This window comes from Palaemon carinicauda, chromosome 14 (genome assembly GCF_036898095.1).
Source record: "Palaemon carinicauda isolate YSFRI2023 chromosome 14, ASM3689809v2, whole genome shotgun sequence".
Taxonomy (NCBI): domain Eukaryota; kingdom Metazoa; phylum Arthropoda; class Malacostraca; order Decapoda; family Palaemonidae; genus Palaemon; species Palaemon carinicauda.
Window position 1 is genome coordinate 118,279,961 of NC_090738.1, and position 11,724 is coordinate 118,291,684.

General features: G+C 36.6%; 1 protein-coding gene across 1 annotated transcript; it reads left to right on the forward strand.

The window, feature by feature from the left end:
- Positions 1 to 406: 406 nt before the first annotated feature.
- Positions 407 to 10,239, forward strand: LOC137652944 (protein BCAP-like). The gene is made up of 2 exons (XM_068386339.1): positions 407 to 1,176; positions 10,113 to 10,239. The coding sequence occupies exons 1-2, from the start codon at positions 407 to 409 to the stop codon at positions 10,237 to 10,239; spliced, it is 897 nt and encodes a 298-aa protein (XP_068242440.1).
- Positions 10,240 to 11,724: the final 1,485 nt, after the last annotated feature.

Here is an 11,724-nt window from a genome sequence, read left to right on the forward strand (position 1 = left end):
AGCAGAAAGTTAGTTACGGTGAAGACCGAGTGAAGATTTTTCCAAAATTGAACGAAGACGTCTTCAAAGTCTCGTTCTCATTCGAATCATAATCGGAATCAGTTTCAGGAGATGATCTCGAAGCCAACGAACACTTTTCCAGTCTTCAAAACTTCTTCAATCTCGGAGTCGATATTTCTGCGAGGACCAACTTCGATTTCTTCAAATTATACCTGATCAAAGTCAAGTGATCTGCATTCTGAGTTTTACAACGAAGATGTTCACAAACAAGACATTGAGAGCTATCAGCGAGTACGGGAAGAAATATCTACTTGGAGGTCCCTCTTCCAAAGACGGGTTTCAGGACCAGCAACCCCGGTTGATGGAACTGGAAGGACTGCGCCTCATTTTGGGAGGTGGTCTTCTAATGAGGAAATTCTGGGCCGAGGAGGAAAAGAGTGAGGCACTCGAGCCTGTCTTCGACCAGCAGGAACTCGACGGAGTTTCTGAGGAGACGGAAGCTGTCATCAGCGGGAAGGAACCTTTGCTTTCCGTCGAGGAGGAACAGCTGCTGCTGCCAGAAGGCACAGGGAGTGTTGTCTCTAATAGAGATGTACAAGTTCAGGTAGAGGTTGAACATCTTACCTCTAACAGAGATGTACACGTTCAGGTAGAAACTGAACATCTTATCTCTAACAGAGATGTAGAAGTTCAGGTAGTAGAAACTGGACCAGTCTCTAACACAGATGTAACAGTTCAGACGGACGGAGACACCAAGATTGAAGATAGCTGGCGAAAGAATGAAAACATGGCTGAGGAACTTGCCAATAAACAGGCTGTGATTGAAGCCCATGAAAATCAACTTGCTGATTACTATCAATCAATTCTAGAGTTGAAAGCAGAGCTGAAAATGGCTCAAGAAGAAAATGATGTCCAAAATCAGATGGAATCAGCACTTGTGACAGAGAAGGAAGCTCTGAAACAAGAGCTTGAAGATAAAGTGACTTTGGATGAAGAAAACACAGTGAAAATAGTTCAGTTGAATGAGGAACTGGAAAAGGCCAAGAAGGAAATTGAGGCTCATGACGAACTGAAATCGATCTTTCTGGCAGAAAATGGAGATATCAAAAAATCCAATGAGGAACGAAGCTTCCTTAAAGAAGAATTGGCTCTAGAGAAAATCAAATTAGAAAAAGAGCTGATGGAGGCTCGTGCTAATGATCAGAAAAGAAGCCAAGGACACCAAAGTCTAGTAGAAGAGCTGCAGGGGGAGATTTCTAAAGCTCTAGTACAAAATCATGAGCTAAAGGAGGCAGTGTTCACAATAACAAAGAAAAACGAAGGTCTTCGAGAACAACTGGAGAACAAAGTTAAACGAGAAAAGAATTTGAAAGGTAAGATTGTTCGAATGACCATCATAGAAGATCAAATGAAGAAAGAATTGTCCGCAGTGAAGTATGTCATCTCTTCACTGAAGAAGGAACTTCAGAAGAGAGATTTGGAAAACGTTATAAAAGAAGAAGGAATGGGTGACGTTGAAAGGTGTGAAACTGCAGCAGAAGATGACAAGAAAGTAGTCGTTGTGAAGGAAGAAAAACAAGAAGGAAAAGACGGACACACAAGGAAACTTTTGATAAGGAAACCAAAGAAGAAGAAACCAAAACGGGACACGGTCTCTTACTCTTGGGCCCCCCCCTTGGATCCATAGTCCCGGTTTTGGAAACAGATGAAAATAAGGTTCATAACGAACGAACGCAGGAAGAAAAAATCCAAAATAATTGAGAAGTCAGAAACAAAATAAATAAAAAAATTAAAAAAGCAAAAAATATATAAAATAAAAAACCAAAAAAAAAAATAAAAAATAAAAAATAAATTGTGATAAGAATATTCTTTATCTTTTTAAAGGAATATTATTTCATTTTTATTTAGTGAAAGGAATATATTCTTATGTTATTTTGTGAAAGGAAAATTATTTTTTATTTCATAGCGACATCGCTTATTTTATAAAAGGAATATACCGGTATTATTATTTTTGTGAAAGGAATATTATTTTTTTACTTTTTTTTTAGGTTGAAGAATGCCACGCTTAACTGCCTAGGATAATGATGCTTGTCTTAACTGCCTGGCATATTTTTTTTTTTTTTTTAGGTTTAAGGATGCTGCACTTAACTGGCTAGCCTGATGATGCTTGGCTTACCTGCCTGGCATAATGATGCTTGGCTTAACTGCCTGGCATAGTGATTTTTGGCTTAACTGACCAGTCTAATGATGCTTGACAACTGCCTGGCCTAATAATACTTGGCTTTAATGCCTGTCCTAATGATGCTTGGCTTAACTGCCTGGCCAAATAATGCTTGCATAACTGCCTATACTAATGATGCTTGGCTTAACTGCAATGCTTAATGATGCTTGGCTTAACTGCCTGGCATAGTGATTTTTGGCTTAACTGACCGGTCTAATGATGCTTGACAACTGCCTAGCCTAATAATGCTTGGCTTTAATGCCTGTCCTATTGATGCTTGGCTTAACTGCCTGGCCAAATAATGCTTGCATAACTGCCTTTACTAATGATGCTTGGCTTAACTGCAATGCTTAATGATGTTGGCTTAACTCCCTGGCCTAATGATGCTTGGCTTAATTGCCTGGCCTAATGAGGCTTGGCTTAACTGCCTGACCAAATAATGTTTGGCTTCACTTCCTGGCATAATGATGCTTGGCTTAACTGCAAGGCCTATTGATGCTTGGCTTAACTGCCTGGCCTAATAATGTTTGGCTTAACTTCCTGGGAAAATTATGCTTGGCTTAACTGCGGGGCCTAATGATGCTTGGCTTAACTGCCTGGCATAATGATGCTTAGCTTGACTGCCTGGCCTAGTGATTTTTGGCTTTAACTGACCGGTCTAATGATGCTTGGCTGAACTGCCTGGCCTAATAATGCTTGGATTTAATGCCTGTCCTAATGATGCTTGGCTTAACTGCCTGGCCTAATAATGCTTGGCATAACTGCCTATCCTAATGATGCTTGGCTTAACTCCCTGGCCTAATGATGCTTGGCTTAACTCCCTGGCCTAATGATGCTTGGCTAAATTGCCTGGCCTAATGAACTTGGCTTAACTGCCTGGCATAATGATGCTTGGCTTAACTGCAAGGCCTATTGATGCTTGGCTTAACTGCACGGCCTAATGATGCTTGGCTTAACTGCCTACCTTAGTGATGCTTGGCTTAACTCCCTAGCCTAGTGATTTTTGGCTTAACTACCAGGCCTAATGGTGCTTGGCTTAACTGCCTTGGCTAACGATGTTTGGCTCAACTGACAGGGCTAAGGATGTTTGGCTTAACTACTTTGTCTGAGGGTGTATGGCTTAACTGCCTGGCCTAACGATGTTTGGCTACCTGCCTTATCTAAGAAGGTTTGGCTTTACTACCTGGTCTATGTGTGGCTGAACAGTCCGGAAAAAAACCGAAACGCTTAACTGGCTGGCTTAAAAAGAAGGGCCTAGGTGACCAAACTAAAAATGTTGGCTTGAATGCCTGGACTAGGGATGTTTGGCTTACCTGATTTGTATAAGGGTGCGAGGCTTAACTGCCTGGGTTAAGTTTGAATGGCTTAAATGCATTGCCTTAGGGACTATGGCTTAGAGGTCATGCCTAAGGAAGTATTGCGTAACTGCCTCAGCTAAGGATGTTTGGCTTAACTGACTGGCCTAAGAATGTTTGGCTTAACTACCTGGCATAAGGATGCTTGTCTTAACTGCCTGGCCTTATATTACTGGAGTTAACTGTATTGCATAAAAATACTTGGCTTGGATACCTGGCATAAAGAAGCTTGCCTTAAATGCGAGGCATAAGGATACTTAGCTTAAATGCCTGGCACAATTATGCTTGCCTTTGCAGACCCGAATGATGTTTGGCTTAACTGCAGAGCCTATAATGAATGGCTTAAATGCCTGGCCATAAGATAAATGATTTAAAAGCCTGGCCTTAGGATAAAAGGCTTAAATGCCTAGCCTAAAATGAATGGCTTAAAGGCCTGGCCTTACGATGAAACGCTTAAATGCTTAGTCTCATATTGAATGGCTTAAATGCCTGGCCTTAGGATGAATGCAATAAATGCTTGGCCTTATAATTAATGGCCTGAAAGCCTGGCCTTAAAATTAATGGCTAAAAGCCTGGCCTTAAAATGAATGGCTTAAATGCCTGGCCTTATAATGAATAGCCCAAACGCCTGGCCTTAGGACTAATGGTTTAAATGCCTGGCCTTATAATGATTGGCTTAAATGATTGGCCTTAGTATGAATGGCTTAAATGCCTAGTCTTTTAATGAAATGCTTAGATTCCTGGCCTTAGGATGAAAGGCTTAAATGCCTAGCCTTATAATGTTTGGCTTAAATGCCTGGCCTTACAATGAATGATTTAAAAGCCTGGCCTTAGGATGGAAGGTTAAATGCCTGGCCAGAGGACGAACAGCTTAAATGCCTAGCCTGAAAATGAATGTCTGGCCTTATAATGCAAGGCTTAAAAGCCTGGCCTTAGGATGAAAGGCTTAAATGCCAAGCCTTATAATGTTTGGCTTAAATGCCTGGCCTTAGGATGAATGATTTAAAAGCCTGGCCATAGGATGAGTGGCTTAAATGCCTAGCCTTATAATGAATGGCCTAAAAGCACTGCTTTAGGATGAATGGCCTAAATGGCTGGCCCTATAATGAATGGCTAAAAGCCTGGCCTTATATTGAGAGACTTAAATGCCTGGCCTAAGGATGCTGGGCTTTAGGAAAGGGTCGTGGGAACCAAGCCTGCAAATATAGAAGCTGGCAAAACCCACCTGATGAGCCCTTTGGTCTGGGCGAAACCCTTAAGTATGTTAAAGTTGAAGTAATAGTGGTAGTAGTATGTATGAATGGAATCAATATGTATGTATGTATGTTTATACATACATACATACATACATACATACATATATATATATATATATATATATATATATATATATATATATATATATATATATATATATATATATATATATATCAAACCACGATAAGAAAGATGTAAATACTTGATCGAAGTTAGTCTTATCAGCGAAATAATGTGACTCACAAAGTACTTACTCCATTCAACTCTTTTAATTTTTCCTTTAATGGCTAAGATGCATAATTTATGCTCATCATTAGTCAGCTATCGTAATTATTACGTACACACAAACACACACACACACCCACATCTCAATATCTTTATAAGTATTATTAAAATCCTCGTTCTGTTGATATAAGGAACATCTCTTCTTTATCATATTATCAAAATCTTTTTGGTCTCCCAATCATTATATATGTATACTGTATCTCTCTCTCTCTCTCTCTCTCTCTCTCTCTCTCTCTCTCTCTCTCTCTCTCTCTCTCTCTCTCTCCATATATATATATATATATATATATATATATATATATATATATATATATATATATATATATATAAGTATACATATACAAATATATGTGTATATATATATATAAATTGCAAATAATATACATATATATTGATATATGTATATATATATATATATATATATATATATATATATATATATATATATATATATATATACTGTATACATATACAGAGAGAGAGAGAGAGAGAGAGAGAGAGAGAGAGAGAGAGAGAGAGAGAGAGAGAGAGAGAGAGAGAGAGAGACTTCACACTGTTTAAAATGAACCCTTTACCTCTTTTTCTACCAAAACTTTCATGTATTAATAATAAATTTTATTCTTTTAAACATTGAAATCTTGATAATTATTTAAAATACTGAAGGCATTAAAGTGCCGTATTTCTTATTGTTTTTCATCTCGTGAATTAATTATCCATAATTTTTCATTAATTTAATCAGTGCCTTTGATTAGTCACAATTAGATTTTATGAATCATATGACCTGATAACTTCCTTCTCCCATCCTATCACCATCGGTTTAAAGGTTTAAAGGTCGATCATGAATGGCAGAAACTGATATAAAAATGGCATATATCCATATGATCAGCTCCCACGCCCCCTCTCCACCCAAGCTAGGACCAAGGAGGGCCAGTCAGTGGTTGCTGATGACTCAGCAGATAGACCTACAGGCTCCCCCAAACTCTAATCCTTAGTTAACAAGAATAGTAAGGTTGCAGCGACCAAAGCATCTAACAAGTTCGAGCGGTTCTCGAACCCCAGCCAGGCGGTCACCAGTCAGAGACGTTACCACATCGGCCACAACATCGAGAAAAAGGACATTTATTACTTAAAGCTTCAGAATTTCAAAGGGTTTATTTCTTCATTTCCTATTCGCCAGTCAAATGGCGCTGTGACGTCATTAATTTCACTGGTCTCTCATAAAGTAATTAAGAGAAGCTGTTAATTAGACTGGCCTATTTCTAACCCCCCCCCCCCCCCAATGGAGGTAATTAAGTATGACACGTGGCTGTGCCAGTTAATGCTGATGTCTTATTCTTCTCGTGCTGATTATTATTATCATTATCACTATTATTATTATTTTATTAGTGTACGCGACCCGTCAAAATAACGAGTGAATATTTAGATAGATATGAAAACACACTCAACACCCTCTCCCCAGGGTAGGACTACATCCTCTCCCCGCTTCTTGCCTTTCCGTCTACCTAGACCTGTCTGACAGGTTTCAAGTTCAACGTCCGTTTTTCTCGCCACGTTTAAACAAAGGAATGAAAACGACTCACTGGAATTGAAGGGCCTCGGTCGTCTCTATCTTGAGCTGTGAATTCAATACTTCTCCAATCATCATCTCCCACTTCATGCTTCATAGTTGTCAGATATGTAGGCCTGGGTCTTCCAACGAATTATTGAAAGGATGAACCAGCGGGTTGCTGTCAGGAATTGGAAGGGGTGGGGAGGGTTGAATCTGGGTGTGTGCTTGTGAGTTTATTTTTTTTTTGAATAATTAGACGTTATTTTCGATGGTTCGGATACACTAGTGTGTGCATATATATATATATATATATATATATATATATATATATATATATATATATATATATATATATATACATACATATATATATTTATATATATATATATATATATATATACAGTATATATTCACACAGTATATTAATTTTTCCACGTGGTGTATTGCATCTGACCATTACGTTCCTGTGAGATTAACGCATATATATATATATATATATATATATATATATATATATATATATATATATATATATATATATATATATGTATATATATATATATATATACATGTATATATATATGTATATATATATATGTATGTATGTATGTATATATATATATAGTGCATGTGTGCATATATATATATCTATTTGTTTATATATAACTTGAACCTTGATACATTTTGTAAACTTACCACTTTTGTACTTTTATGCTATTTTTCAAAAGTCATACCTTCTCTCACTTCATCATAATCTTTTGCTTAACAGCTTCGACCTTCATTATTGTTTAGCCTATTTTTGCTTTTATCTTGCCTTAACTTCCTAAATATAATGTAAACGTAACTTTTCCAAGTATTTGCTTCTTCTGAAAAAGAAGATTAAGCAATTTATAGAAGTTTATGTGAAACGGTCTGACCACGAACATCCCACTCTGCAGATACAGCACAAGAAACGCGTTGCCTGAAGCCCAGTAGTTAATTAAGCAGATTTCCCCGATAACTGTTTCGTTTTGCATAATGGAAATTCTCTATTCTAATAATGAAGTGGAATTCTAGAATAATAACATATCTTACTAATTTTCAACAAACGAGGAGATTCTTGGAACTGAAGTCTCAAGTACGTTCAGTATAGTTCCAGTGAGCTTTATTCTTAGAATTGTTTACATGATTGAATATTTTACTTAAACCACATCCGTACAAAGTATATGAACATTAGTTTAGTATTGAAAATACTATTTTGCATAAGATTCATTCGCTTTGAGTTGACAACTGCAATGGAACATCTACAGGTAATGATACTTATATTTGACTTTTAATTTGCTAATGTATTCATACATTTATTAATTTACTTATTAATTCATCTATTTATTGAATCAAAACGAAATTCATATTTTAACTGAATGCAAAATAGCGAAATGAAACGGCAAATTTCGCTTAAAGAATTTCAAAACCAAATTCACCTGTAAAAGACAATAAATTTCTACAAGAAGATAGCATTTCTTTTTTCAGAAAGTTTTATGTGATATGATTGCTAGCACTGCGATTTTGCACGCTGACTCCATCCCACTACAGCCAACCAACGACCAATGAGGCTATCAAAATTGGACGTGCATTACCAATTTTTTTTTCTTTTTCTTTTTTTTTGTCGAATGTTTTACATAGTTGTATCCTTTACAGTAAATGACTTGTTCGTATAACATGTTGATCTACTTCACCGTGAACATTTTATAAAACACAGACCAATTTCCTAGACAAATCCCTTTATCGCCCGAAGCACTGCTGCATTAAGCCCCCCCCCCCCTCTCTCTCTCTCTCTCTCTCTTCTCTCTCTCTCTCTCTCTCTCTCTCTCTCTCTCTCTCTCTCTCTCTCTCTCTCTCTCTCTCTCTCTCTCTCTCAACATGTAATTGCAAATGACGTATAGTGGGTCATATTACGTAACTAATTCCAGTTGAAACAACAAGCCAATCACCATATTCAAATACGAAAACCCATCACCAACTGAAAGTCTTGCAACCACAAGGCAACCAGCACCACCAGTAACCAACGTTGCCACGATTAATATCAATATCGAAGGAAATCTCAGTTTCAAACAATAATTCAGTTTTCTATTCCTAACTCCTACAACTTAAGACACTAACATCTATATCCATGATCAATATTTGCGGCTAATCTTTTCATTTCCCATGTTCATTATCATATATTTCATCTGAAAGAGTTGATACACTTGATGAAATACGAAGTTTGATTTTTCGTTTCATCAACAATAGCGTAATTTTTATAGATTCTGGCGTCATTTTTTTTATATCAGATTCCTTCGCAAATGATCATATCTCTGGCAGTAGAAGTAAGTTAGGATATGATAAGTGTCACGCATGCCATCCTTGTCCCATAGTAACATAACTTTGTTACCTCCGCCAACGTAGTTGGAAGATTATGTTTTCGCCCCTGTTTGTGTGTGTGTTTGTTAGTTTGTGAACAGCTTTCTGTCCCCAGTTTTAATTGTAGAGTAACAAAACTTGCATAGATTAACTCTTATTTAAAAAGTTGCAAATGATTAAATTTAAGAAGGTCAATGTCAAAGGTCAAGGTCATCGTCAAGCAAAATGACCAATTCACGTAATCAACCACAAGTTTGGACATCATTATCACAAAGACTTCAAACTATTCTCATATTTGAGTGTATGAAAATCCACGCCAATTAATACATGTTAAGATCAAAGGTCAAGGTCAAGCAATAGGTCGAGAAATAAGCTGCCGCGGCAGAGGTCTGCGCCCTACTAAGTGCCATTCTAGTTTTGATTATCATAAACGGCTTATTTAATGCAAGGATCACATTTTATAATGATATGGGCAGTACCAACTGTGCCAGACTTCGTATATATCGTACTTATATCCCCTTTTACATTAAGGATTCGTGTAAGTAACAATTTCAGGAATTTTTCCTCGTCATCCTTGGCAAACGTCACATATCCAGAATTGTTATTGAAATCAATCTTCTACCTTATGAAACATCATATCCCTAATGCACAAGAAAAACATGAAACCATAAATAAATAAAAGAAGGAAAACTGAATCTACACCAGTTGCATATAAACCTTTAAACTTTCAAATAAATCTTTAAAATGCTGAAGCCTTTTTAATAAAGCAACATAATGATTAATATCATTAATCGTATGAACTTTAGTTTCTACACCGTTGTCCTTTTGTGTTACACATTTCGAAATTCATTGTGTTGGAAATTAACAGTTATTCATTATCAAAGGCTAGTAAAACATGAATAAAAGGAACAATTCCATCAAATCTGCAATGAATATAAATTATAAAATTGTATAAAAATTATTCTTAGGAAAAAATTAAAATTATTTTTATCAAAATTATTCTTATTAATAAAATTATTAACCCACATCCTCAACATTTTATCAAAACTATCAATACCATTTTCAGCATCTTATGGAAAGGCAAACATATAGAAGCTGATGAACGTGTAACCCTGACCAATCTTGCTGAAGGTGGAAATGATCGTAAAACACTGCAATCTCGTACCAAGCAACATTTATGGAATAATGATTGAAATGATCGCTAGTTTATTACCAATTCTTCAAGTAATATCCCCGTAAACTTTTCAAAGATCGAATCTCGTAATCTTTATGAAATATGGACGTGTGGTAAAAGAGTATAAAATTGGTAAAAAAAAAAAGTACAAAATCTATGATTACTTTCTTGATGTACGTGACATAAAAAGACTATTAAACTGATAAAGAAAAGGTACGATTTAAAGCCAGACAAAATCCAGGATTACTCTCTTGATGTACGTGAGATAAGACGAGTATAAAACTGGTAAAGAAAAGATAAGATTTAAACCCAGACAAAATCTAGGATTACTTTCTTGATGAGTCTTAAATCTTTATTAAAAGGATCCAGCTATAGACCCTTTAAATTATGTGTTTAATATAAAATGTTAGTAATTTTCGTTAGTTGGATTAATCAAATTACCTTTTCTGTATGCTTAGTTAAAATAGATTGAGCATATTCTTTATAAAAAAATTTTGCTGGTTAACATTCCAAACCGATCTGATAACTTGGAGCAATTCACCTTAATAAAAGACAAGAATTGACTGTTGAGATTTATTACGATAGAAGGGCCATAACAGGCCGTAAGTGAGAAAATGCTTTCAAGATAATTGTGAAAGGCGCAATGTGTTAAATGTCCAGTTAATGACCCATCTGTGTAGGTCAGGGGTCCTTAATCTGGGTTTCGCAAAACCCTGTGGGTTCAAAATTAGATTTCTAGGGGCACTGAGATGGTTGAAGAAAAAACATTTTAGTTAAATTTCCCCAGAGAGAGAGAGAGAGAGAGAGAGAGAGAGAGAGAGAGAGAGAGAGAGAGAGAGAGAGAGAGAGAGAGAGAGAAAATGTGTGTGTGTCTGTGACGGAGATAACTGGAATCAAAATTTATTAGAAACTCAGTTATTGTGAAGTTGCACCTTCTCCCAGATAACACACAAGAAGAGTTCTTAGAGTTGGTGAACGATTCTGTCGGAAAAGATGCATTTAAAACACTTTCCATGACCAAGTTTGCTCTAAAACAAGTGAGATTTACGCTATTGTATCTGATATAGTTCTAAAATCTCTGCGCATGTTCTCTGGTTTAAGTGTCACCCAGGAATGTTAGAGGCAAGGAACAGGATAAGGTCTGCGAATATGACCATATACACACATATGTTCCACGCCCATGCCCCCTGTCCATTAAGCTAGGACCAGGGAGGGTCAGGCATTGGCTGCTGATGGCTTAACTGGTAGACCTTGTACCAACCATGTGTCACACAATTGTACATAATTATTTTGTATATATTATGCTTGTATCTGCGCTCTCCCCTCGCACTAAAAAGAACCGGAATGATCATGTCACCGTTTTGCTCTGTAACATTGTCTGTCTCTCGAACAGGTTATGTCCTGTTGCCTTGAGGTTTTGTATATAAAGGAGAGTGTTCCTTAATAAACAACTCAGTTGATTGCATCCTGCCTTTGAGTTCACAACCCTCTCTCAGCCCGTTAC